Source organism: Sciurus carolinensis, chromosome 17 (genome assembly GCF_902686445.1).
Source record: "Sciurus carolinensis chromosome 17, mSciCar1.2, whole genome shotgun sequence".
NCBI classification, from domain to species: Eukaryota; Metazoa; Chordata; class Mammalia; order Rodentia; family Sciuridae; genus Sciurus; species Sciurus carolinensis.
The window spans coordinates 15378156-15406075 of record NC_062229.1 but is presented as its reverse complement, the minus strand read 5'-3'; the positions used below and the strand labels follow the sequence as shown (position 1 = coordinate 15406075).

At 57.2% G+C, this 27920-nt stretch overlaps 3 protein-coding genes across 3 annotated transcripts; all 3 read right to left on the bottom strand.

Moving 5' to 3' along the window:
- Positions 1-2615: 2615 nt before the first annotated feature.
- C17H19orf53 (chromosome 17 C19orf53 homolog) lies at positions 2616-6277 on the bottom strand. Its single transcript, XM_047530452.1, has 4 exons — positions 6247-6277; positions 5276-5467; positions 5144-5199; positions 2616-2944 (listed from the first exon to the last, which is right to left on the bottom strand). Exons 1-4 carry the CDS (start codon positions 6275-6277, stop codon positions 2804-2806), a joined length of 420 nt encoding a protein of 139 aa, XP_047386408.1. The 3' UTR covers positions 2616-2803.
- On the bottom strand, positions 6114-10724 carry Mri1 (methylthioribose-1-phosphate isomerase 1). The gene is given in 8 exon segments (XM_047531031.1): positions 6114-6717; positions 7613-7801; positions 7804-7836; positions 7920-8007; positions 8009-8097; positions 9243-9418; positions 10215-10453; positions 10533-10724. Coding segments are annotated over 8 exon segments (1074 nt in total). The 5' UTR covers positions 10665-10724; the 3' UTR covers positions 6114-6589.
- A 1481-nt stretch (positions 10725-12205) lies between these two features.
- Positions 12206-25012, bottom strand: Yju2b (YJU2 splicing factor homolog B). Its single transcript, XM_047531030.1, has 10 exons — positions 24955-25012; positions 22055-22170; positions 20735-20788; positions 19413-19495; positions 18756-18811; positions 16529-16589; positions 15358-15500; positions 15103-15275; positions 13046-13184; positions 12206-12889 (listed from the first exon to the last, which is right to left on the bottom strand). The coding sequence occupies exons 2-10, from the start codon at positions 22055-22057 to the stop codon at positions 12411-12413; spliced, it is 1191 nt and encodes a 396-aa protein (XP_047386986.1). The 5' UTR covers positions 22058-22170; positions 24955-25012; the 3' UTR covers positions 12206-12410.
- Between the last annotated feature and the right edge of the window lie 2908 nt (positions 25013-27920).

Sequence of the window (27920 nt, the reverse complement as noted above, 5' to 3'; positions counted from 1 at the left end):
AGGTGGGGAGGAGCTGTCTGTGCAGCCCCCCGCAGGCTGGGACCCTCCCGCAGAGTCCGCTGATGACCCGCGTTGTGCCGCTCTGTGGCTTTGGCTGTGGGGTTGCCACGATGGTTTGAAGACGCTACGTGGATCAGATCACCCCAAAGGCTGTTTGTGGGAAAGGCGCTGATGGCTCCGTCCACCGGCTCCTGGAAGGGAGACCGGCTGTGGCAAGGAGAGCCGCGCCTCCCTTCCTTCCGCAAGCACCTGCTGCTGGGCGCCTGCTGGCTGTGGGTTCCGGGCGCTCCAGACACAGCGGGAACAGAAGACAGCACTGGACTCCCCACAGAGGGGCCGCAGGGCGGGTGAGCACTTTCCTGCCGCGTGCGCCCTGGGTTCCACCGCAGCACAGAACCCAGCGTGAGCAGAACCTCAGGAAGGCCCCTTCTGGGGACAGGGCAGGCTGCTCATGGGGACGGCTGGGAGGGGCAACCGGGTTTGGGATCCAGATGCCAAGGCAGGGCCGGGACAGGGAAGAGGGTAGTCCGCAGGGGACAGCCCAGGCGGGGCCTTGCTTCCTGTTCTCGGTGAATGTGGGTCTCAGCTCTACCTGGAGCAGCGGTTGGCATGGAACCAATGCCGAGTGGCCGAAGGGCCCTCTCAAGGGCAGATGTCACCTGCTGAGCGGGGCACAGGGGAAGGCCCTGGTCCCAGGGGTGGGCTCGGCAGCCATCCCCAGCCCGTGACAGGGTCCCACCCTCAGGCAGGTCCCCTGGAGGCGCAGGAAACCCGGGCCAGGTCTTCAGCCGATGCAGCCGCCGCCGCTGCAACTTCCCCTCTCCAAGATGTTGTCAGGATTTTTTTGTGAAATTTTCTTTCCCCCCTTTTTTTGGTGGCAAAATTCACATAAAATTCATTTTCTTTTAGTACCAGGACTGAGCGAATGCAGGGGCACTTCACCTCTGAGCCGCATCCCCAGCCCCCACCCCTTTCAAAAAACTTAGAGGCAGGGCCTCGCTGAGTTGCCGAGGATGGCTTTGAACTCGATCCTCCCGCCTCAGCCTCCACCGGCAGAACTCATTTTGATGTCCATGGTTTTGCCAGGCCGTGCAGCTGTCTCTATTCTGTTCCAGAACAATTCCATCCCCAAAGGAGACCCTGTCCCAATTAGCCGCCACTCCCCCTCCCCCTCTGTCCCCGGTGGCTTTGCCTGTTCTGGATATTTCCTATCAACAGACCCACACTCTGCAGCCTGTCACTGGGTACGTTTTCCAAGGTCACTTGTGCCCCTGTCTGTGACAGTGCTTCATCCTTCAAGGCAGAACAAGGTCCCGCCGGACCCCATTTTACCTCTCCATCTGTCCTGTCGGGGGGGGGGGGGGCTGCTGCAAATAACCCACAAGAATCATCTGTGCGGACACGCCTTCTGTTCTGGAGTCTGCACCTGGGTGGGACCACGGGGTCACAGGGCGCCCACAGGTGCTGTGCCGCTAGCAAGGACCCAACGCTCGCCCTCATGAAGCTTACTTGGCCATGGTTCTGGAAGTTCCAGCCCACGATCAGGCCCCACCGCTTTGTGCCTGAGGTGAGGGCGCCACATGGCACTGGCAGGGGGACACCTAAGAGCAATCCCAGGGCCCCTGAATGGATGTCTCCAGGGACCGGGGACCTTCCCAGCAGGCTCTTTGTTTTAAGAAACTTTGTTTATAAGTGACGGACACTTTATTTATCTATGTGGTGCTGAGGATGGAACCCAGCGCCTCTCACGTGCCTGGCGAGCGCCCTGCAGATCCAAGACCCCAGCCCAGGCTTACTCTTAGAGGTTCACAGTGCCTCCCAAGAGTAGTGTGGGGACCACCTGTGACACACGCGGCCTTCAGGGGACAGGATCCACATTCAGACTGCAGCATAGGCCATTCTGTGCTGAACTTGTGGATGAAGAACCACCAGATGTTCTGCTTTTTAAATCAACATTGGTCAGTTTCAAAAAACCTTGACTGCCACCATATGGGACCAAGAACCCGTGCCTGGGTGCACTGGGTCTCCCGCCGGTTGGCCAACGCCGGCTCCCTGGAGGTGCCAGGTGGTCAGCAAAGGATGGGGCCACCGGCCAGCCCACTGTGCTCGCAGGCTCCACGTCCAAGAACAACAGCTCGGCATCACCCGGACTGCAGCCTCAGAGAAAAGGGTGGTCGCCAGGCCAAAGCGCCCTGCAGATCCCACGGCACAGCCGAGTCCCAGCGGGCCCAAGTACCGTGTGGAGGTCAGAGCCAGGATGGGCAGGGAGGCTGGTCTGGTGGTTGAGAGGCCAGAGGGGCCAGGACTTGACCAGCCCGGGCATCCTCACAGGTGAGGTGACACGCGGTGCTTGGCCTGCAGGGATGCTTTGTGGGGCAGGGTGACTGGCAGAGACCTTACAAGGTGGCTCCCTCCCTGGCTGTGTCCCAGTGGCTGAGGAATGGCTGGTCAGAGGGAGTCCCCTGGGTCTTAGTAAGTTAGACCCCTCCCAGACCACGGCTAGATGGGCAGAAGCAGTCACCTGGGACGGAGCAGCGGACAGGTCTCCAGTGGAGCCTGGTGGGGATCGCCTGGTCCAGACTTCCGCTCACAGGACCACAGGTGGGAAGGAGGGATAGCAGGAGGACAAGCCAGATTTATTGTTCTGGGCGAAAGCAGTAGGGACAGGACCCAGGGGAGGGACAGAGGCAGTGGACACGCCCCTTCCTTGGCACCCTGGGAGGCCAACCTGCACGCGGATCTGCTCATCGCCTGCTCAGGGCGCAGGCCCACCACTCAGTTCTGTGTCACCGGAGCTGGGGCCTCAGGACGGTCTTCTTGGAGGAGGCGGGGTCCCGCTCTTCTTGGCTGGGGCTTTCAGCAGCGTCAGCCTCTTGGGTAGACTGGAGCTCGCTTTCATCATCACGTCGTGTTCGATCTGCTTCCGGATCCCAACCTCCAGGTCCTGAGGAGGCAACCACAGCACTCACATCGCGACCTGGGGGGCGCAGCACCAGCTGCTGCTGCTCCCGCCTGGAGTTCTGGGGCAGGTTGGCAAACCTCCCCTCGCCTGGCGCCTGATGGGGGGTCTGGGAGTAAGTCCTGCCCACACCTCTTTGGGTCCCAAACGCATGTCTGAACCTCTATTGTGTCCATTTTATAGATGGGGAAAGTGAGGCCCATGCAGTGAGGAGGTCTCTGCCCAGGACCCCCAAACCACGTGGGTGCCCAAACCCTCTGACCTCAGCTTCCAGACAGGCGGCCCCCTCCTATCCCATGTCATTGCAGCTTTGCTGAAGGTGAACCATGGCTCTGAATGGGGACGTGAGCCAGTTTGGTCCCCAAATTGGTAGCTGAGTCACCATCTCAAATTACACCTTCCCTATCTACATAAGTTCCAATGACCGTGACCACCTGACCAGAGGGTAGCTGACCATGTGCTCAGGCACAGGGGACACCAGAGCAACAGGATACGGAAAAAACCCCTGCCCAGGTGCAGCCAGTACGCGACGCATCCATGTGGAAGAAATCAGTCTCAGTGACACGGTGCTACTAAGTGCTACTGAGCGCTGCTGTGCAGAAAGGACATCAGGAATAGTGCAGGAGGGCGGGAGGGGCCACGAGGGAAGGCCTCTCTAACAAGCCAAGAAGGGAGCCATTCTTTCCAGGGAAGAATCCCTGGCAGGAAAAACAGCTAGTGTGAAGTTCCAAAGTAGGCAAGGAGTCACTAAGGGACTAGTAAGGCCAGAGGGAGAGAAGAGGGGAAGAGTGGAAGGAGAGGAGGACGGGCCCTGTGGCTAAGGTGAGGACTTGGGCTTTTCCTGGAGTGAGGCGGAAGCCATGGAGGGTTCTGGGCAGGGACAGGATCCCTACGGCAGGGAAAGGCGGGAACCAGGAGACTGGCAAAAGGTGACTCCAAAGTCCAGGTGGGAGGTGACATGGATGGGAAGTGGGTGGATTCTGGACTGATTCTAAGGGGATGGAGAGAAAGCAGGAATTCAAGGATGAAAACTGGCGCCTGGAAGGACAGCAGCATCCTGAGACGAGACTGAAGCAGGATCATGGGTGGGGACAGGGGGACCAGGAGCTCATGGTGGACATGCAGGGCTGGGGTGTACAAGAGACTCCCCGGCCCATACAGATACGCCAACCACTGGATACCTACTTTTTCTTTTTCTGCGGTGCTGCTGACTGAACGAACCCAGGACCTTTTTACATGCTAGGCGAGCACTCTTGCCACTGGGAAAACCCAGCCTTTCTAAGTTACTTGGGCTGGCCTTAGTCGTCCTCCCTCAGCCTCCAGAGTAGGATTAAAGGTGTGAACCACTGTGCCTGCGGTGGGGGGTTGGCACTCAGTTTTGAAAGAATCCACATTCTGGGGAGACTAAATGATTTGCTTAAGATCACAGGGCTGGTGAGTGTGGAATACAAATTCAAACGCCTACCTCCAACAAAACCACATTTAAATCTCTTTCCACATAAGTTCAACCCTACCCACATAGATATAACAGTTATGCTTAAAGATAAGCACAAAAGCTGGGAATGGTGGCACATGCCTGTAATCCCAGAGGTGTGGGAGGCTGAGGCAGGAGGATCGTGAGTCAAAGCCAGCCTCAGCAATTTAGGGAGGCCCTGAGCAACTTAGTGAGACCCTGTCTCTAAACAATAAAAGGCTGGGAGTGTGGCTCAGTGATTAAACAACCCTGGGTTAATTCTGGGTACCAGGAAAAAAACAAAACAAAACAAAACTCAAACCCCCCACCCCCCAAAAAAAAAACAAAAAAAAAACAAAACACGCTAACCAACAAGGCTGCTACCATTTCTGTGTCCTGCACTGTTCTCTGCTGCTCTATCACGTTACATCCTTACAGCGCTAGGAAGAAGGTGCCTTCACTAGGGCCATGTCACAGGTAAAAGGTTAATAGTGAGGAACACTACTCGTTGGTGGAGCTGAGATTTGCACCCAGCACTGCCTTCTTGCAAGCCGGGATTTTCCACTCCTAAGACTGGCTGACAACTGTGAACACTCCTGCATTCCAGGCCTGGCTTCCACCCGGCCCGCTGAACCGTGGGCGCGGTTTCTGCACTCGCTTGCACAGGAGCGGAAACGAAGGCTCCGAGAGCGGAGCTCTCCTGGCCGCCTCGACCCTCGCCGCCCGCTCACCTTTTTGAGCTTCTGCTGCTGCACTACGCGCGCCTTCTTGGGGGCGATAACACGACCTGGGGAAGACACGGTCGCATGAGACTGGGGAGCCCCGAGCCCCTCTCTCCCCCACTTCCCTGCCCCACTTCTCACCGCCTTTCCTCGGTCCCCGGTTCCGCTCCGAGGTCGCCGCTGCACTTTTGCTCTTGGCTGGCTTCTGCGCCTGGAACTTGCGCTGTCCCCTGCGCCATGTTCGGGCACGCACCGGAAGGGGCGGGGTCACGGCCCCGTAGCCGGAAGGCGCACGGCACCATGGGGATACAGTGGGGCGAGAGGGCGCACGGACTCACGGGATATACTGTGGCACTCCCGGCTTGGCCAACCGTAGCACTTTGCGACGACTTCCAACAACGTGCTAAGGTTAGCATTTGCGGGGCGCTTATGTGCTTCATAAGACGTAGACCATTTTATATTCTTTATACATAAAAGCCCGGATTAGGGTTAGGGTGAGGCCAAGAAACTCTAGGGGTGGGATGCCAAAAACTTCAGTGATCATAATTTTTTGTCTTTGCAGTATTGGGGGTAGAACCCTGGGATTCTTGCATGCTAAGCGCGCTCTAGCACTGAGTTACACCCCAGCTCCCTATGATATTTTTAATGTTTTTAACGATCTTAAACCAGGCGCATGATGCACGCCTGTAATCCTACCTACTTGGAAGGCTGAGGCAGGAGGATCGCAAATTCGAGGTCGGCCTGGGCAATTTAGGAAGATCTTAACTAAAAAAAAAAAAAAAAAAAGGCTGGGATGCTGCTCAGTCCTCCGTAAGGGCGAGGCTGGGGATGGAGTTTAGTGCTACAACACCTGCCTGCTATGTGTGCTGGGTTCAATCCCCAACACCCGTTCCCCCCACAAAACAAAACAAATAAAATTAACCACATCCAGTTGTAGCTTGTAGAATGGCTGCCTAAAGAGTAAACTCAAATGGCAATATAAGGTTTGATCCTTTATTTAAAACCTTGGACCCATGGTATTATTTTTGCATTATTTCTTTTAAAAAGTATTGCATCAAAATACTACTTGTTACTGAGTTTTTTTTTTGGGTGTCACCCTACTTCTAGACCACCAGCAACCTTAACAGGAGGTACTGGAGTCATCCCCATTTCATAACTGAGGAAGACACAGAGAGGTGAAGTGACCTGCCCAAGGTTACACAGCGGGGAAAGAGGTAGCGGTGGGATTTGAAACTGGGCAGCTTAGTTGCAGCTGCTGGGTTCTTAAGAGCTATGCAAGGCCCTGTTCTCTCCCTGCTCAAGAGAAGCGTGGTGGGGGGCGGGGGAAGGAAGGCCAACTTTTGGGTAAATTTATTTACCGAGACTACTGGGTAAATTTATTATAAAACCTGAGGGATATGGGCAAGGTAGCCGGCGCTGAGTTGGTTACAACTGGGTCCACCTAGGTCCCTCCTGCTAGAAGACCTTAGTGCTCAGGGCTGTCCGGAGCTCCTCAGGGGCAAAGACACCCAGCTCCGTGATGATGCCGCCGGTGATGAGGTCATGGGGGGTGATGTCAAAGGAAGGATTCCAAACCTCGATCCCTGCAGGGGAGAGAGGGAGGTGAGGAGGCAAGTTTTGGGCCCCCATGAGCTTTCCCCAGCTCTTGTCACCTGACTCCATCACAGTCATTCTTGAGAATCTGAGAGTCCTCACCCCGAAAGTGCAAGACCCCAGTAACAAGGTCCCATTCTTGGACTGTTTGCCCAAGAAGGTCAGACGTGGGATTACAAAACCAAACCAACCAACCAACCAACCAAAAACTAAAAAACGAAAAACAACAACAAAAGACCTCTCAGAATCTGCCTCTGAGCCACAGGGTGGCATTTCCTTCAGGTCTTTTCCCCGCTTTCTACAGTGCCTGGCTGGAACCTAAGTGCTCTACCACTGAGCTACACTCCCACACCGACGGGGAAAAGCCTGGGGCTGCGGGTGCGCTGGGCGGTGGAGCACTTACCGGGCATGCGCAAGGCCCTGGGTTCTATCCCAGCACCATGCGACGCGTGCGCGACACACACACACCACGCACACACACACACACACAAAGAAAAAAGAAAAAGGACTGCTAGGATTTCATGAGCTAATCTTTAAGAGCCAGGCGTCCTTCTAAAGGTCACGTGGATTCGTTTACTGAGGGTCCTGGGCCTATGAAGCAGTTTCTAACAACGTTCTTTTTTTTTTTTTTTTTTTTTTTTTTGCAGCGCTGGGATGCGACCCCGGCCGGCTAGACCGGCGCCCCCCACAGTGGCACCTCGGCTTGGCTGTTTTTCTTTAGAGACCCCTGCCAGGCGGGTGAGAAGACCGCGGTGGAGAACACAGGGCGACTTGCTCCTCGCCAACTCCCACCCAGGTGCTCCTGTCGTCAGGAATGGCTGCCCTGCATGCCGCCCACCCCCAAGGAGCCCTGGCTGCCAGCGTCCCCTCTCAGCCCGCGCTTACCGGGTGCTGCGATCCTGACCCCGTTAACCTCGGTCAGCTCCTGGGCCGGGCGCTCCTCAATGACGATCTCCTGGCCCGTCTCCAGATGGAGGTCGCAGGAGGAGCTGGGGGCCGCCACGTAGAAGGGGATGCCGTGGTGCTGGGCGGCGATGGCCAGCTGGTAGGTGCCCACTTTGTTGGCTGTGTCCCGTTGGCGGTCACGCGGTCGGCTCCCACCACAACGGCTGGGCGTGAGAAGCCGGGGTCACTGGCCTGGCCCTGGGTGCCCGAGCTCCGTCCGCCTGCCCACCCAGGTCCATCCGCTGACCTGACACGCCCTTCTGGGCCATGGCAGCGGCCGCCATGCTGTCGGTGATGAGGGTGGCGGGGATCTGCTCGTAGACCAGCTCAAAGGCCGGTCAGCCGGGCTCCCTGGTTGTAGGGCCGCGTCTCTGTGCAGAAGGTGCGCTCCAGGCGGCCCAGCTTGTGCAGCGAGCGAATCACGCCTGGGGGCGCCCACAGAGGACCAGAGAGCAGCAGGCGGTTAGGGGCCTGGGTGCCGGCCAGAGGGCGTCTCCGAAGCCTCCCCAAGTGCAGTGCCACCGAGCCTTAGCTTGGCTGTCCCCTCTTGCCTGGAACTTTCTCCAGGTACTGGCTGGCTCCCCGCGCTTCCCATCAGCTCGAGTGACACTCTCAGTGAATGCTCCCCTCCCTTCCTCCGTCCCACACAGCAACAGCCTCTCGGTGCCTGCACCCTCCCCCACCCCTGCTGTCCCTAGCATGCATCACCTTCTGCTGCCCATTTCTCTCTCCTGTCGTCTGTCCCTCTTGCTTCCCCAGGGCCTCACTAGGGTAGAGAGCTTGTCTGCTTTATTTCCCAGCACACAGCAGGTGCTTAGTACGAGTTGGCTGGAGCTGGTAATGGTGGTGCTCGACCATAATGCCAGCTACCCGGGAGGCTGAGGCGGGAGGATGGCAAGTTCAGGACAAGCCTGGGCAGCTGAGCCAAGACCCTGTCTCAAGATGACAAGGGCTGGGGACGGGGCTAGTGGTAGAGTGCGACCTGGAATGCATGTGCCCAGGGCCACCAAAAGGGAAAACAGCCGGCTGAGTGACTGAATCACAGGACCTGCGTTCCAGGACTGAGGGAGGAGCCGGGCAAGCAGGGAGGCTTCCTGGAACGCTGCAGGCTGAGCGAATCTGCTGTCTTGCCACTACTTGCCCCTCGTGGCCACAGCTCCCCAGTCTCACTAGCAGGGAGGCCACACCCTACCCACCCTCCAGGCGTATGCCTCGGTCCAGGCCCAGTAAGTGGTGGGGTCTGGAGGAGCAGGTGACCCTATCAGGAACCTTGAAACACTAGGAAAATTTGCAGGCACCCTTGGCTCTCTTTCTCATGTTCCGAGCCCTGGTCGTCCCCCTGCTAGCCCCCAGAGCGTGAAAATAAATGAGGGCAGAGCTAAGGACAAGACAGGTGGGTCCTGATGCCATTGGTTGAGCTCCTGGATCTAGCTATATCTGACCCCAACCATGTATGTGTTTCTGCATAAGAACTAATACATTCACTACTTTTTTGGTGGGTAAAGTGGTTTGGGTTTCTTTCTTTTGCACCCAAAAAAGGGCCTCTCCTGTCCCCAAAGACACCACTCACCTAGGGCTGTGCCATAGCCAGCAGTGGCCAGTGCACCAGTGTTACAGTGGGTCAGCACAGTCACCTTGCCACCCCTGGGGGCTGCCCGCTCCAGGATGTGGCGGGCTCCCAGGTCCCCGATGCTCCTGTTGTCTCTGAGGTCTTTCTCCAGCATGTCCTCAGCGTAGCGGATCACTCTGGGCCAACAAAGAGATTTCAGCTCCAGCTCCCAGGTCCAGGCCAGTCCCCCTCTCTTCCCAGTGCTGTTGTGTGGGGACCCTGCAGCTCAAGCCTCTTGCTGTTGTGAGGCTGGTCACTTCTGCCTCTGGCACAAATCTGTCATGCTCACATAGCACATGCTCACTATTTCCAGTGTGCCAGATGCTAGGGAAGGGGCACAGGAGTAAACAAGATGAGAATCTCTGCCCCTCTGAGCTGACATGGGGGCAGGGAGGCAGGTGATGAGCAGATAATAAATTGAAGGACATGGCCGCAGAATCAGGCCGCAGAGAGCAGGGGTTAGCTGTGTTATGAAGAGGGCTTGGGGAAGGCAGAGACTCGAAACCCCAAGTTCTGTGGTTACCTGGCGGGAGCGAATGCATGTGCCAAGGCCCTGAGGCAGAAGTGAGCCTGGCATAGTCCCGGAACACTGAGGGGGAAGATGTGACTGGAGCGGAAGGGAAGATGAAAGGAAGAGGGCAGGTAAGGGATGAAGACAGGAAACAAGTCCTCAAAAGCAAAAACCCAAGAGAATGAGGTGGCACCTGAGAAGCGGCTCCATGGGCCTGTGTGAACGGACCTGTTGGGGAGTGGGGTTTGCACAGTTGGAGGTCAAGGGTCCTGGGCCCAGATGCCTGGCATCTCTTAGCTCTGCCTGTGGGACTGCGGACAAGGGACTTAAGAGTGGCGTGCCTCGATTTCCCAATCTGTAAAATGCACACAAACTGAACCACCAGCCTCTGTTCCACACCGCGCCGGGCACAGGCTCCCTACCTCTTCCGGACCGCCTCCTCGGTGGCGCCCTCTTGCTCCGCCTCCTGAGCTGCGACGTCCGCCAGGTCACGAGCGGCGTGGGCCATGTTGACAGCGGTGGGTCGGGCGGTCACCAGGAAGTTCAGCCTGTCGCGCACGAAGGCCACCAGAAGGTCCAGACCCGGTCCCCCGGCGCCGGCCTGAAGCTCCACGGCGAGGCTGAGGCAGCCCACTAGGGCGATGGCCGGCGCGCCCCGCACCTGTGGCACAAGACGGCAGGAGCTGCAGGGGTGGCCGGGGCCGCAGGGGCGCGCGCGCTCCCCCGCCCCGCGGCCCCACCTTCATGGCGCGGATGGCCTCCCAGGCCTGCGTGACCGAGCCCACCGCCTCGTAGCGGCTCTGCTGGGGTAGCAGCAGCTGGTCGAGGATCTGCAGCGAGCCCCGCGAGTAGCGGATGGCCTCCAGCTGCATGGTTCGCGCGCCCTCGCCGCCTCTGGCCGCCGCACGGGGACGGGGCGGGGCTCCGGAGCTGTACATGCGTGCTCCGCCCCCGGCCGCCAGGTCAGGGTCCGCCGGGCGGAAGCCACCCCATGGCCCCGCCCGGACCTCGGAACCGCAAAACGCTTTATTTATGGAGCGCCCACTGGGCTTGGCGTTTCTTGCCAGGCACTGTATCGAGCGGAAGCCTTTAAAGCTTTTATGCGTGTTAGGGACATTGAGGCGCGGCAGTTAGGTCTCTTGCCCGGGGTTCCACAGTAAGGGCCCTTGACCCCGACCCTTTGTGCAAACCCCACCCCCCAACAGACCCAGTATTTAGCATCCAGCTGATAGCGGAGTTGCGGGGTGTGGGGGGTGTCACAGCATCTTGCCAGAATCCCAGGCGCAACTGAAGCCAGAAACCTACTGGTGGGTGTGCGACGGAATCACTAAGGGCTTCCGAGGAGTGGGCGGCTCTTAACAGCTGCTCTGAACCCGATCATCCCGGGGAGGCGTGTCCACTTCATGCTTTGAGCAGCCCTTGCTGTCTGCCACTGCACCTGACCTAAATGGGCATGTTTCCTTCTCCTCCTCTCCGGCTCCTCCCTAGTCTCCCCTCCCTCATCGCAGGGGAAGCAGGATCACCTTTCTTCCCCGTCTGAGGCAGAGCTCGGTCCCTAAGCACACCCCCACCGAGGGAACAGGCCATCCATACTTTGGGGCTGGCACCAGGAGATCTGAGAGGACCATACATATTAACAAGTGACTCACAACTCCAGCAGAGACACCTGGAATGAGCCTTTGAGTCACCTCTTTAAAAGCCCCGTTCCTGCTGATGGACGGAATCACAGCCTCTGGGACAGGGTCCCCTATGTTTCTTTTGCTAGCAAAGCAATAAAGCTTTTCTTTTTTTTCAAAACAGTGTCCTCATTATTGGATTGGCATCTGGGACAAAGACCGAGTGTTGGACAACACGGTGGGTAGGACTGTGGCCACCTCCCTAAAGGTGGTGTGGGGAAAATTCCAAATTTGGCCTAAATCCCAGGGTCACAAGAGCAGGATGTGTGCCTGTTTTAAATTTCCAGTGGCAAGACTGTCACGTTTACACATTAGGCGCTCAGTCAGTACCTGTCAAATGGTCTTTCTGAGGTTGAGGGGAGGTGGCAGGTCATGAACCCTTGGGAGACGTGGGCATTTCCTGGGCTATTTTCTGTCCTCTTTCCTTCAGAAAGTGCAACATGCTGAGGCCTTTTCCACAGCCCTTCCATGGGCCCCTCCGCAGGGGTGACCAGCAGCATCTCCTGCACCTGTGCTGGATCCTGGGTGCCCACGGGCCCCATCTCTGGTCTTCCTGTGCAGCTCCTGCTGCCTGGGTCCCTCTCTGCCCTTCACACGGAATGCGGCCTCTCAGGGAAGCATGCCCGCCCGATCCCACGCCAGTCTGCCGCGCTGGAAGCCCCACCCTCACCACGTTGGTATCCAGATGGCCAGGAGGAAGATGGGCAGCCTGGGCCTGCCCAGCAAGCCAAGGCAGGGCAAGGAACAGGGCTTTAATGTGAGGATGCCGGGGTCCCACAGGTACAGGGCCCTCGGCAGGGCAAATAAATAACAATCCATGGCTGCAGGAAGGCCAGGGCCGGGACGGGGCGGCCTGTGAGCGCCCAGGGCTGGTGGGCAGGGGTCTGCGGTCCGGGAAGGCCTCCTGGATGCTGTAATGGCTGCGGAGGGGTCCAGTCCCCATCACTCACTCTCTGAGTCGGAGTAGTCGGCCACCAGAGAGGAGCTCAGGCTGCCGGGGAGTGGTGTGTCTGGGGGGTCGGGTGCCTCCTGGGAGGAGCCTGATAGGGACAGGGGTTTGTCCTGCCCGTTCCCCTCCTGCCCCCACTGTCCACGGGTCTCCGGGTTCTCAGCTGTCTCCTTACGGCTGTCTTTGGATGAGGTGGGTCTGTCCTGGGTGGTCCCCCGAGGCGCCTGCGGCTCCCCCGACTTGGGTTTCTCGGCCCCGTGCTGGGGGTTCTCGGGAACCTCGCGAGAGCGCCGCACGATGCCCAGGTCCTCCACAGTGATGGGGGAGCTGGCGGGGGCGCCCCTGCGGCCCTGGGCCAGCTTCCTCAGGACGCTGCTGGCCTTGCTGCTGGTGGTGCCCAGTCCCGGGGCGGAGGGGAACCAGGAGCGGCTGATGATCTCCGTGCGCTTGAGTTTCTGCTTGTCCTCGTATGCTGAGGGGAGGAGGGGTCTCAGGAGGGGCGCACGCGGAGCAGGCACCAGGCCCTCACCAAGCAACAAGCAAGTCCCCTCTGTGCCGCCTGCCGCAGCCCCTGGTGGCCGGGCAGCCCCAGCTGGCACCCTCCTCACCCCGAGGTCCCCCAACTCACAGTCCAGGGTGTGGAACCTGAGCAGGGAGGCCAGCCTGCGGTCGTCCTCTGTCTCGGGCAGCAGCGGGATGGCCAGGCTGGCCTTGGCCTGCAGGGCCTGGTCCCTCTCCTCCTCCTCCTGGATGGCCTTTTTCTTTTCCTGTGGGAGGGGCAGCACGGGGTGAGGGTCGCCCTGCAGCCTGGGGAGGCGTGACTCCAGCTCCTGGTCCCAGGTTCCTCCTCTCTTTATGTGAAGGACAGGCCTCCCAGCACCTGGGACACAGAAGTCACTTTCCAGGTGGGAGGTTCAACCGTCACTGACACCCAAACCACTGGTCCCTCACCCATCCATCTAGAAAAGACTGTCACGTGCTGCGAAGTGACGTTTGGTCGATTTCTGGCTATGTGTTCCACTGCGGGCCCACAAGGAGGACATTGGGCTGGAAAGATCCATTGCCCGGTGAGGCAGCTGCCTCGCTGTCGCCCGAGCTGGCCTTGCATCCCTGGGCTCAAGTGATCCTCCTGCCTCAGCCTCCTGAGTGGCAGCTTGTTATTTTTTTTCTTTGTGGTGCTGGGGCTTGAACCCAGGGCCTTGTGCTTGTGAGGCGAGCACTCTACCAACTGAGCTATCTCCCCAGCCCCCAGCTTGTTATTTTAGAGTGTACAGTTTTTTTTTGGTACAGGGGATTGAACCCAAGGGTTCTCTACCACTGAGCCACATTCCCAGTATTTTATTTAGAAACAGGGTCTCATTGAGTTGCTGAGGCTGGATTTGAACTCGCCATCCTCCTGCCTCAGCCCCCAGACCTGCTGGGATGACAGGTGTGCTCCACCTCGCCCAGCCCCAGGCCTTTTTATTTTGAGACAGGGTCTCGCCAAGTTGTCTAGGCTGGCCTTGAGCTTGGGATCCCCTGCCTCAGGCTCTGGGTGGCTGGGATGACATGACAGACGTGCGCTACGGTGCCCCACCTGGAGCGCACTGGTTCTGCTCTCTGAACAGCCCGCGTGCCAGGCCACAGCCTCAAGCACCCCGCACACGTGGCCCTGGCTTGCACACCTCCTGAGCAGGAGGACCTGTGGTGTGACTGATCTGTCTCATCTCGGCTGTGTCCCTAAAGGCCACTAGTGTTGCTCAGAGCGTGGCCTGTTGTCAGGTCAGGTGTGACTGAATTCACAGGATGCCACCTTGGCGGGGCCTTGTTAGGCTCTGGGGACACAACGGGCAGACAAAACCCCTTGCTGACATTGTGGTGGGTGAGCTGGGCAAAGCAGGAGGGAAGACGAGGATCCGGGAAGCGGGAGGGAGAGGCCGGGCGTCAACGGGAAAGGCGGGTGCGGAGGGTCAGGGCAGGTCTCCCGGGAGAGTCACGCTTGGGAGAAGACCTCTGTGTCAGGAGCCCTGTAGGTCCCCCTGGGAGCAGAGGGGCAGCTCATGCAGAGGCCTGCGGGGAGGAGTGCTCGCAGTGACCAGGTAGGATGAGGAGGCTGCGTGGCCGCAAGGCAGGACGGAGGGCAGAGGAGCGAGGACGGTGGCCAGCACCCGGGGACGCTCACTGTCCTCCTGGGCCAGTGCCCCCCGCGGGGTTTGCCAAGTCTCAGTGCTGGCCTGCCCCACATTCTTAATCATGGCGCAGCACCAAGTGGGGTCTCTGGGGAAGTGATTCGTTACAGGGAACGCGAATGGGATCAATGACCCTAGGAATTGAGCCCGAAGGAACCTGTGTGTCCCTTCTGTCACGTGAGGACACAGATAGAAGGCCCTGCCTGTGAGCAGTGGGCCTTCCCTGGACGTGCGATCTGTCTGGACCTTGATCTGGGACTTGCCAGCCTCCAGACCTGAGCCATGATGCCCTGCTGTTCCCGGCTCGCCCACCATGGTGCTGTCAGCAGCTGGAACGATGGGATGGAGCCACCCGAGGCTCCGAGGTGAGACGACCTGCTCTCAGCTGGGTCGTGGGGGCGCTGGCTGATGGGGTCACGACCCACTGCCCATTCTCCCTGCTCCATGCTGGTCCTGGCGTTGCCACCTGAGGCCCAGGGCCACCCCGTGGTCCCGAGCTGGGTGGGAGCCCACTCACCCGGAACCTTCTCCGCAGCATGCTGTTGAGGGCGAAGTCGTCCTTCCAGGCGCTCTGGGCCTCCTGGATGTGGCTCAGGGTGGGGAGCGCCCTCCTGAGCGTGCTGCGGTCCGCCTCGCCATGCTCCAGGCGGAACATGGCGTCCGTCTCCAGTTTCTGTTTCTTCTCATGCTCTGCAAGGACCACCGCAGAGTGGCTTGGGGCCCAGCCCAGGGTCGGGGCTGGGCGGGGGCACGCCAGGTGGGTGGCGCTCACCTGTGGTCAGCACCTGCTCGTTGTCCGCCATGTCCCAGCGCTCCTCTTTGCGCTGGGCACCACTCACGATCACATAGTCACAGTTGGCAGGGTCCGTCTGCATCTCAATGTAGTTGACGCACAGGTGGCATTTCATCCGGAACCTGGGTGAGGGCATGGGCAAGAGGAGGATGCCATGGACATGCCCAGGGCCCGCATCCCTTCCTTCCAGCCATCTGCACCACTCAGTAAGGGCTCCACTGAGCACAGAGCCCGCGGGCACCTTGAGGAGGCCCAGGGTGAGGAGCGGTCCTGCACCCAGTGGCCTCCGGACAGGCTGGCTTTGGTCCTGAGGGTGTGGCTCGGAGGCAGAGCACATGCCTGGTGGCGTCAGGGCCTGGGTTCCATCCCCAGCACCGCAGAAGCAAACAAGATGGAAAAGCACCAGCAGGCTGAGGTTGGCTCGCTCGTCCCTCTGTCCCTATCTGCCACCGCTTGGTTCCCTCCCTTCATTCACGCACGTGCTCCTTCATCAACAAACCTGCCCCAGACAGGCTGCTCTGTGCCAGGCGTGGTGCCAGCTGCTGGGGACACTGCTGGGCAGTGGGGCAAGCCAACCCTCGCTCTCTTTGGCAGTGCTGGGGATGGAACCCAGGCCCTGCACACGGAGCCACACCCAGGCCCTTTTATCTGGAGACAGGGTCTTGCTAAGTTGCTGAGTGCTAGTTCAGGCCGGCCTTGACTTGTGATCCTCCTGCCTTAGGCCCCTGAGTGGCTGGCATTCCAGGCGAGTGCCACTGCTGATGTTCCAGAAGGGGACAAGTCACAGCAAGGGGACAAACCACCACAGAATGTCTAAAGGCGAGTGCCACTTTAGAAAAGGCTCTGAGGAGCCTGGGGCCCCTGGGGAAGAGCGCTGCAGGGGAGGGCAGAGGTGGAGCGTGTCCCTGAGGTGTGGAGGGACAGTGGGAGGCTGCAGCAGTGAGAGGGGGCGGCAGGAAGTGAGGAGCGGCCTCCTGGGCCTGCCAGTCAGTGGGAGGGCATGGGTGGCCCAGGGAAGGGGGGAGCCCTGGAGGATGCTGGGTGGAGGGGCACGGCCACATGGACCAGGGGAGGACGGACCCCAGGCTGCTTCCCCGTGCAGCCCCCTCACCTGAGCCCCCTGCTCCCTCGGGTGCTGCCAGCCTCCTACCTGTAGATCGGGGTGGTGTAGTAGTTGCCAACTTTCTTTTTCTCTGCATTGTAGCGGACACCTGGGGGGCAGGAGAGAACCGGGGCTCAGGCTGGGACCAGCCTCTCTTCCCTGGATGGGGGACGGGCACCTCAGGAGGGCACAGACGTTCAGGGGGGAAGGAGGGCGTCCTGGCTGCACCCATGGGTGCTCAGGCCACAGGGAGGTGGGCTAGAGCCAGAGGGCCTGGGTTCAAGTCCTGGCTCCACCACTGGTCAGCACCTGGCTGTCTCCCGTGTATTCACAGGGGCGGCTCCGCTGCCTTCTCAGGGCTCCTGCAGCCTGCAGGGCTCTGGTGCGGAGCTGAATGAGGCTGGCACTCAGCGGGGTCTAAGAAGGCCTGGCTCTATGACTTGCTAAGAAAACAGTCAATCTTTAAAATATTTTAGTTGTAGATGGACACGCCACCTTCATTTTCACGCGGTGCTGAGGATCGAACCCAGTGCCTCACCCGTGCTAGGTAAGCGCTCTGCCACGGAGCCACAACCCAGCCCACCAGAATCTTCTTTCGGGTCAGGTAATCTGGATCCTTGACACCTGACTCCGAGTGAAAGACACTCGCGCTTGACAGGCAGAGCTTGGGCTGGTGGATGGCAGCTGCCCTGCTTGGGGCTCTGAGGGTGACCCAAGTGTGGTGCCGGGTGGAGGCCCGGTTCCTTCCTGTCTCCCGGTTTCTTCCTGTGTGGGGGATCGATCCCAAACCTCAGGCGGACTAAGCCTGTGCGTCACTCACACCCCAGCCCTGGGCCCACCTTCTGTCCTCTAAGTACCCCGAGGCTTATGAGGTAGATGCCCAGCTGGGTCTGATCAGAGGGACGTGGGACTCTTGCTCCCCACCGCGATGAGGTGGCCGTCTCCTCCCTCCTGCCTAGCAGAGGGCTGGCTGAGCCGCACACGCTCAGCCCTGGCGTCCCAGGGAGGACGAGCTGCGGGCCCCCACGGCGTCTTAGGACACATACATCCTGGTTTTCATCTGAGGTTCCATTCCCAGCTCCTAATTCCCTCCCCTTGGCCCAGAGAAACCAAAAATTTTCCTCCCTGTTGTGGGTCACACGACTCCTACGCGTCCCCAGTCCTTGTGCTCTGGAGCTGGCTCTGAAGACGCTCTTACCCAGCCCTGTCTGACAGCAGGTCACAGCACCTCCTCTCCCCAGAGGGTGCTGCCCTGTGCCCTGGAGGGGACGCTGACAGAGGCCAAGAATCTGGACAGGCAGGCCTTGCCGGGTGGTCTACTAGCAAACGGCCAGCGCAATGACCTTTCTGTAAGGACAGAAGGACAGGGTCTGGAAGCTTCCTGGAAGTGGCATCCCTGGAGAGCTCCAGGCCCCTTCCCACCACCTCACCCTTTGCACCTCTGTTTCTCTGGCAGTGCTGGGGGTCAAACCCAGGGCCTTGCGCGCCAGGTGAGCAAAGGTATGTGTTCGGCCACGGAGCTCCACCCCAGCCCCATAATGAACCAGCACACGCACGTGTGTGCGCATCGTTGCTCTCGTGCTGGGGACTGAACCCAAGGGTGCTTTGCCACTGAGCTACATCCCCAGCCTTTTGTTCCTATTCTGAGATGGGGTCTCACCAAGTTGCCCAGGCTGACCGCCAACTTGTGATCCTCCTGCCTCAGCCTCCCAAGTAGCTGAGATCACAACTGTGCGCCACTATGCCAGGTCCTATATTTGAATTGTGTTCCCCTGAGTTCTGTGAGCCCCCCTCATCTGGTGTCAGAATCATCTGTGCCGACTGCTGTGGAGTGAGGGGAAACCAAGCCAGGGTCAGGCCCACCCAGGTCTCCCAGTGGCTGAGCTGGGCCAAGGGGCGGCTCCACCTGCCATGCACACTGGGGCGTGCTCCAGGGCCCGGGTGGTAAGGGCAGCAGTAAGAACGCTGGAAGTTGGCATGCACCAGCCCTCCGCACAGACCAAGTGCCGTGTCAGCACCTTCTACAGCACACCAGGTGGGCTCAGGCACAGACAGGTAAACTGAGGCACACAGAGGCTCCACAGAGATGGGATCTGAACCAAGGGCCTAGCGACCTAATGCTTTGCCAACGTGGGTGTCTCTCTCTTCCCCAGTTCCTGGTCAGGAGCCCCCAGAGGAGATAAGCCTCCAGCGCCCAGCACGTAAGTGGCTCCGCATCCGCAGGGCTGAGTGGCAGGGGAGGGAGGGAGGGCGGAGCGGACGGGCCGCGGCTCACCCATGCCGATGTGGTTCTTGCAGCCATCGCACCAGATGTTATACGGCATCTCGAACCTACAGAGACAAATGATTGTTTTTTTGAGGCAGGGTCTAGTTATGTTGCCCAGGTTGGCCCTGAACTCCTGGGACTCAAGTGATTCTCCTAGCAGCTAGGACAGGTGTGCACCACTGCTTGAGTCCACCCTCCTTGAATCCAGGTCTCTGCACTGTGACTCTAGTTATTCCCGTCCAGAGGTGGAGTCTGTGGCCCCATCCTGGGAACGAAGACCTGCATTGGGCCATCAGTGAGACAGAAGGGAGGGACAGTGTGGCGTCTGGGTTTCCACCTCGTGAGGTCTTGTGGGCATCCGCTTACTCTTTTGGAGTCCATTCGCTGTTCCATGAGTAAGCCCAGCTGGTCTGCTGGAGGCTGAGATGGCCAAGGCCCTGTTGGACCTGCCCAGTAAACTCCCCAAGACAGGAGAGGGCCCGGCCTGCCTTCCATGCCCAGCAGAGGCATCCAGACTTGCTGGCACTAACAAATGTTTATTTTGTTATGCAGCAAGAGCTGAATGAGACCGTGGAATTAAGGTTCTGCAGGACCAGGTCCATCAGAGGTGCAGACACTGATGCAAGAGACAAAGACAGGGGTCCTCTGGTGGTGCCAGGGTCTTACCGGATGATGAGGATGCCCTGGGACAGCTTCCGAGCCCGCTCCCGAAGAGGGTGGCTGTTGTGGTATCGATTGAGAGAGCCATGCTGTGTGGAAAGAGCGAGAAAGCAGACAGCACTGCGGCCCCTGCTCTGGGTCAAGAGGCCTGCAGGGCAGGAGGCCGCGCTGTCGTATCCTGTGTGGGGGGCAGGGTCGTCAGAGGCGACACGGGAGGCAGAGGTCTTGGGGAATCAGGGTTCAGTCATCCCTCGGTACCCACCGGCCCCAGGGACACCCAAATCTGTATGTTCAAGTGTCATATGAAATGGTGTAGCCAAGGACCCATACAGCTCCCAGCTTTAAATCAGCTCTAGAAACTAATGCGACCGGAAGGCTAGGTATGTATTTGGGAAATAATATAAGACAACACGTGTGAACATGTACGGCACAGATGCCACTAGATCTCCCCAAATGTTTTCACTCTGTGGTTGGCTGAATCCGTGGACAGGGAACTGTAGGCAGAGGGCTGGCTGTGAGTGGAGACACCCTTGCTCCTGTTTCTGAGCAGCGGGAGCTGGGTGACTACGGGCAAGAAACCTCAATTTTTCCCTCCTGGGCCTCAGTTTCCCCATCTGTCAACTGGGAATAATGCTCATGACCACTGCAGGTTTTACGGGGAGGATCGGGGGATAGGACAATATTGCCAAGTGCTCACTGGGCACTTTAGGTGAGTGAGCTCGTTTCAGTCACCCAAGGATTCTGTGAGGTGAGGTTGTTTTATTTTCCTTCTGGCATGTGGAGAACCTTCACTCTAGAGAGGAGTCCTGTGCCCAGGATCGTGAGCTGGGATACTTGACCTTGAGGGCCTTCCATGTGGGGATGCAGCCATCAAGAAGTCAGAAGAACACCCCTGCCCTTGGGGAGAGGATGTTCTAGTTGGGGAGATGAATAATACAGAAATAAATGAATGATGTCAGGAGTCAAAATGGCTGTGGAGATTAAAGAGAAGCAGCAGGTGATGTGATGGAGAAGGAGGCAGTGATCAGGGAGGACCTCTGCAAAAAGACTAGGAGGAGACCTGTGGTCCAGAGGAGGAAAAGGTTCCAGGTGAAGGAGCCGGGGCCGGGAGTGCAGTGGGAGCTGCCCAGAGACATGCGCTCAGCCCCACTCTGGGCACACATAGCAGGGTCACTGAGGAGAGCCACATGCATCACCAGGAGTGAAGAGAAGCCTGAGACTCATGTGGAAAGCAGACCTTGGGGGCTCCCATTCCAGCCCAGCTTGACGGGGGACAGTGTGAGTCCCTGCTCTGGTGGACGTGGAGAAGGCAGGGAGCCTGTCCTTACCTTTTCAGGGTTGAAATCTGGAGGGTAGTACTTGTTCACACCTTTCCTTTCACCCTGGAAAGCAGAAGAGACACGACTTGGAGAGGGCCCCCCAGGAGACCTGCTTGTGAAGCCTCCAGGGACAGGACCTGGACAAGGGGGACGGGGAACAACAAAAGTACTGGGTCTGATCAGGCAGTGGCTACCTGGGTGAAAAGCCCGCTGTTGTTGTGCTGGGAAGTCCCACAAGGTTCAGATTCTCATGACGGTTTACTTTTTGGGGACCATGACTAACAGTAAGAAACGCAGGCGGCCACTGGCTGATGATGGTCCAATTCCCCACAGCAAGTGCTCGGTGACGGCAGCACCCCCAGGCCCAGACTAATGATTTTTTGACTTTACAAAAGTTCAAAAGTCATGTGCTTGAAAGCTTGAAGCAAAAACCACACTGAAAATTCTGAATCTGAGCCTTGCTAGTGATATTCCTATGATTCCTTCTCCTGATGCTGAGCAGCGGCAGTGAGTCGCCAGCTCTGTCACCCCATGGTCGTGAGGGTGCACGGCCCGCTAAGCTGGAATGGTGGGTGGGCGGGCATTCTACACGTGTTGACTTCTGGTATTTTCAACACAGTAAGCTCAGAGCTTCTGCTTTTAACATTGCAGCTGTGCAGATGCACACGTAATGCAGCTGAAGCACAGGTCTCACCGAGGATCAGGAACCCTGGCTGTGTCGTTGTGAATGCTGGTGGTCACCCACCAAACTGACCTCAAGACCCACCAGAGCAGTGCCTCTCAGATTGGACTGTGCACTTGAGCGTACAGTCACCCGAGGTGTTTCACAGCATGGATGCCAGGACCCACCTGGCATGATGCTTGGACAGCAGGCTGTTCAGAAGCTCCCAGGAATGAAAACCAAGCCCAGGACACACACATCCCAGCAGCACCTCTCAACAGCCCGAACATGGAAAGGACCCAGATGTCCATCAACAGATGACAGATTTTAAAAACGTGGCCCAAGGTCAGTGATGCAGTTCAGTGGTAGAGAGCTTGCCTAGCATGGGCAAAGCCCTGAGTTCCATCCTGAGCACCCCCCAAAACAGGACCCGGGTGATGATTTTACTACACGACCAAGGTTCAAAGCAACCACACCAAAAGACCACGAGCTGGGGTTTGAAATCGCCATTTCACAATGAATCCCACCAGCATGCACAATCATAATGCACCAATTAATACTACGGAAAGAGCAGCCACCCTAGAGCTGGGGAGGAAGAGGGCAGGCCACTCTGGGGTCCCCACGAAGACCCAGAGCAAGCCACAGGGAGCGCGAGGCCATCTACTCACCATCCTGGGAGCCGCCTACTGGTCCTCGCCAAGGCGGCCAACCTGAAATTCCTCTCGTGGGTGCACGGACCAGTCCTGCCCTCCTGCAGGGTCTGCCAAAGGGACCTCAGGCTTCTCTGCAAAGAGGCCGAGAGATGGTGGGCTGGTGGGGTGCTGGCTCTCAGCAGCCTCCTGCCAGGCGCGGGCAGCATCTGCAAGCAGCATGTGTCGGACCAGAGAGAGTCCCCCACACCATGGCCACGTGTGCGTCACATCCCATGCCTCTCATCACTGCAGGACCCCAACCGGGTCCAGCCCCGTCGTCAGGTGAGTCTTATTTCTGGCTCTGCCCTCAATCACCCTCTTCACGCTCACCCCGCAGCGGTCAGAGGGCCTTCCTGGGTAGGCATGGACGCGGCACCCTCCCATTTCTTTTAGAATCAGTTCGGGGGCCCTGCCTGCCTCTTGGAGCTCGCCTCTCCCCGTCTTCCTAGGGCTCCCTGTTCTGGCCACACTGGTTTCCTGGCTGGCTTCAACTGAGTGCAGTGCAGCGCAGTGAGCCCGCGACAGCTCCTCCTCGGCCCCCTCCTGTTTTTGGCGGTGCTGGGAATGGAATGGTGGGGGGTGTTCTGGGGGGCTGCACACTAGGCCAGCGCTCTACCACTGAGTGGCACCTCAGTTTTCTCTCTTTCCTCTGCTTTGAATGCTCTGCCATCAGCCACAAGAGCATCTGACTGCCCGATCTAAAGTCACTTCTTGGGCTGGGTGTAGCTCAGGGGCAGGGGGCTTGCCTAGCAGGCACAAAACCCTGGGTTCCATCCCCAGCACTGCACAAATACAGAAGTAAATAAATAAGTAAGGTCGTTTGCTCCTGGGAATTCCCATCACATCACCCATCTGTTGAGGCATCCGGGGGCTATCCTCTTGGTCAGAGCCTGTCCCTGATGAATGCTACCTGGAGAATGAATGAAATAACTGAGAGGTTTCACAAATGTCCACTGGGGGAACCCAGGTACCAAATGTGCAGGCTGGAGGTGGCAGACTACCCCCAGGGTTTAGAGGAAAGTGTTTTAGATCAAATAAAAGGACAGTTCTAGTTTACATTAAAGAGTTCACAAGTTCAAGGTTAGCCTCAGCAACTTAGCAAGGCCCTGAGTAACTTAGTGAGACCCTGTGGCCAGTAAAAATAAAAAAGCCTGGGGATGTGGCTTGGTGGTACTTGCCCTGGGTTCAATCCCTGGTACCAATAAACGAACAAGCAAATACATAAATAAAGGTCAAGTAGTTCATGTTTCTGGCTTTTTGGCCCACAATGTCTGTGCTCAACAACTCAAAGCTGTCCTCATAGCCAAAATAAAGATATGCAAATGATAGGCATGACTACAGTCTAATAAAATTTTATTTATAGACACAAAATCTGAATTTCGAGTTACTATTACCTGTCTCAAAATATTCCTTTGATCTCCCCTCCCTGCAATGACTAAAAAATTTAAAACCATTCTTTGCTTGAATACTATACAAAATCAAATGGGCCTAGTTTATTAGCCTCCTGCCCAAGAATCAGGAAACTTGGTCTCCAGTTAGCTTCTATCAAGCATACTTACCTATATGCTCTCTAAAGATTTTCTTTTCTTTTTTTTTTTTTTGCAATAATAGGGATTGAACCCAGAGGAGTTCTACCACTGAGCTACATCCCTATCCCTTTTTAAATTTTGTTTTGAGACGGAATCTCACTCAGTTGACTGGGCTGGCCTCAAACTGGGACTCTTGCCTCAGCCTTCTGATTACAGGTGTGCACCACACCGCACAAAGCCCGTTCTCTGATGTTCTCTGCACTAAGACATTGACACTGCCAGTTTAGTCTGCCTTATGTTACCATTATCTCTGGATGACCAGCGAGGACATGGGAGACCTAAGTAACTTGCTTAGCCTCAGAAGCTGATGGCAAAGATTTTCATGGAGTGGGGGTGGGGGATTTGTACAATGCCCTCAATAGAAACTGTTCTGCCATTTTCCTGAACCTGTCTTCATGTGCATGCCTTTGAATGGGATTTTTCCAAGGTCTGTTCAACCCTAAGAGTACTTTTGCCAACAAAATAGCTTAAGTACCCATGCAGACGTTGGGGTCACAGCTCCCTGGGCTTAAATCCCAGCTCCAATCCTCACCAGCTGGGTGATCTTGGTCACTCTCTGAGTTTCCCTGGGCTTTTATTTCATCACCTGTAAAGTCAGATGAGGACAGAACTGACTGTGGGGGGTGGCTGTGAAAGAAATACATGGGAATTTCTTGCACAGTGTTAAACAACTGCTATCAGGAGCTGGATGTGTGTGTGTCTTAAAGTGGTTTTATCACCCTAGTGAATTGCACAGACAGGCTACAGGATGATGTATGGGAATCTATCTTCAGTGTCACTGTTGACCCCATTTGCCCAGAGTGCACAGTGTGAACTTGGATCATGAATCTGCTGAGTCCTAGATGCTTGACTTAAACTGCTTCTCCTCTGGGAGCCTCACTTCCCTCACCTGTAAAATGGGGATTTATAAAAAGGATCAACCTGCTAAGGCTGCTGTAAAGACTAGGTGGGTTGACGTACTTAGAGCAGCGCCTGAGATCGAGGTAAACGCTGGCAGTTTTATTTCTCATACCCGCCGTCTCATAAGCATCATTTTACAAAATCTTCACCACGACTTGGCAAGGTAAGGTCTCTCGTTCCAGATGAGAAAACGGAGTGACCCTGCAGGCACGGTATGGGGCAGGACTGGGTAGGGGTCGCAGCTGGCGCCCAGTGAACTTGGGTCCGGAGTCGCGGCGGGGACCTCAGAGCCCCGCTTCCCGTGAAGCACCGACCGCAGGTGGGCTGTGGCCAGACCTCAGGCTCTAAGCTGCCAGCCCACCCACTCACCAGCACACCAGCTCTTACCTGCCCTCCGGCTGACGTCACGCCGCTACTGTGCCCGGAAGTGCGCCTCGGCCAGCAAGGGAGCGTAGCGCCCTTCCCGCGTGACGAGGACGCCGGCGTGAGGCGGGGCGAGGCAGCACGTCACGCTGATTGGCTGACTGCCGAATACGTCGCGCGCTCTCAGCCCCGGGAGTGGATCAATTCAGTACTGCCCCGCCCAACCGCGCATACGTCGCGGTGCCCCGCCCTCATCCCCGCCCACTCCGCGAGGCCCAATCCGAGGCCCGCCTCCTGATACCGCCCACCCAGGAGCTCTTGCTCACTGAAGCCCTAGAGCCGGTGTGGGCTCGCTGAAGCTGGGCCCCGGAGTCAAGCCAGCCTCTGCCCCTGAGCCATGCCCCCAGCCCAGCCCGCTGTTTTTGAACAGCTAGTAAACTAGGAATTGTTTTTCCTTTTTTTGGCACCGGGGATTGAACCCAGGTGCACTCAACCACTGAGCCACATCCCCAGCCCTTTTTTATATTTTGCTTAGATACAGGGTCTCAATGAGCTACTCAGGGTCTCTCCAAGTTGTTGAGGCTGACTTTGACTTGAGATCCTCGTGTCTCAGCCTCCTTAGCCTCTGGGATTGCAGGCGGGCACCACCAGGCCCAGCTGTTTTTCCATTTTTAAGTGACTGGGAGCAAAAGAATGTTTCATTTCTTGTGTAAACAATAAATTCAAATTCCAGTGTCCATAAATGCAGTTTAAAAATATTTTTTTTAGTTGTCAGTGGATCTGTTATTTTATTTATATGTGGTGCTGAGAATTGAACCCAGGGCCTCGCACATGCCAGGCAAGAACTCTACCACTGAACCACAACTCCAGCCTATAAATAAAGTTTTATTGGAGTACAGCCATACCTATTCATTGACCTATTACCTATGGCTGCTAGGAGGGCAGAATTAAATGGTTGCAACCAACAGTGTGTGGGTCACAGAACCTCAACTATTTAATATCTACCCCTTTACCAAGTGGGCAGAGGCTTGCCTTAGAGCCTCCAGACCTGCTGCACAGTGCTTTCTGCAAAGGGGAAGGCTTTCGATAACTTACTTTTGTAGCCTGTAGGGCCCAGCAGCATGTATTTGATAATTTCATGTAAGGGATATTTATCAGGCACCTGCTGTATGCCAGGCCTTGGGGATTAAGAGAGGAAATGACATAACCTTTTCTCCATAGTGAGGCAGCTATCAGCTGGCAATTTATCACAGGTAGTGTGAGAAGCAGTGACAATATTTTTCAACCAGGTTTTATCTGTTCCAAAGCCCTCACAGGTAAATTCTCTTGTAATCATGGTGCTTCATACTGAGCATTGGCTACTTGCTAGGCATCGCCCCCTCTGACCTCAAGGCATCTGACCTCAAGGAATGCTCCTAGGAGCTGGGTCTTCTTTATTGTTCCCATTTTGTAGATTAGGTGACAGGTTCAGAGAGGTTAATAATTGACTTAAGCTCACACAGCTAGTGAGGAGTGGAGGTCAGTTATATCTGCTGATGCTAAGCCTCGCGCTCTTCCTCTGAGCTGTACTTTGAGGCTGCAGGGATTGAACACAAGGGGCATGGGAACCCAGAGGAATAGAACACAGGAGGGGTGTTTGGGGGTGGGCAGGAGTGAGGGTCCACCTGGAGGAAGTGACCCCTGTGCTGGACGATGAGGAGTGAGGCTGAAGAATCGTGGGCAGAATGGAGGCAGGCTCGCACATCCTGCAGGAGGTGGAAGTGCACCCAGGCCCGCGAATCTCACAAAACACACCTGGATTGACTGAGCCCTCATCCCTCACTGGATCCAAGAGGTGCTGACTACAAAGATACACAATTTCGCTTCATGGTGCGGGCACTATTTTGGGGAGGGGCGACAGGCGCAGCCTTGGCTTTCAAGGGACGTGGAGAACCTTGCTGTCACTGTTCATATATTGGCAGGTGATGGAACTGGAACGTCAGCCTGAGATATGAAGAGACCTTTCTACAAGGATGCCTAATGTGGGCCAGTTCCGGGAGATCAAGGGGACGGCGAGGGGAGGAGGGCAGTTAGCAGGTCTGGCCCGAGCACCGGGATGGGGCCTGGGTTCTAGCTCTGCTCTGCCCATACCACTAACTGTGCACCCTGACCAAGGAATGTCACCTCTCTTTGCTCATCTGTAAAATGGGATAGCTTGCCCCCCCCCCCCGGGAATGAGTGAGACCCAGTTGGTGAATACGCTTATAAAATGTTAGGGATTTTTTGTTGTTTGTTTGTTTGTTTGTTTTTGGTTCTGGGGGTTGAACCCAGAGCTGCTTTAACACTGAGCTACATCCCCAGCACCCCCTCTTTTTTTTTTTTAATTTTGAGATAGGGTCTTGCTCAGTTGCACAGGCTGGCTTCAAACTTGCGATCCTCCTACCTCAGCCTCCCAAATTGCTGGGACTACAGGTGTGCCTCACTGCGCCTGGTAAAACTGGAATTCCAGAACGTAGGCCTCCTCTTCCAGTCTTATGCAGAGTGTGTGCTGGATCAGGGCTTCCACAAAGAAGCCCCCACTGCACGTGGGTCATCTTGGTGCTTCCAGTGTGAGGGACGTGGCTGTGGGAAGGAGAGAGGCTCCCCTGGTTCTCAGTCCTGCTCCCGTGCAAGTTTCTTAAGAGCAGCAGTCTGCCCGAGCGCCTGCTTTGCCCACCGAGGGGTAGCATGGAATCCAGGACGCTGGGAGGACCCCAGGAGCTCTCACCGCGGCAGGGCGCGGGCTGGGGTGCAGCTCGGCGGCAGAGTGCTTACCTAGCGTGTGCAAGGCCCTGGGTTCTGTTCCCAGGACTGCAGAAACGAAAAGGGCAGACCAGCCACCCAGGATGCAGGGGAACGAAGGAGAACGCCTCCCTTTCTGTCAACCACACATTCTAACGCCCTGAGGATGCGTTTGGTACAGCTGGAGCCTCCGAATCCATGAGGCAGGTTGAAGGGACAAAGAAGAAACA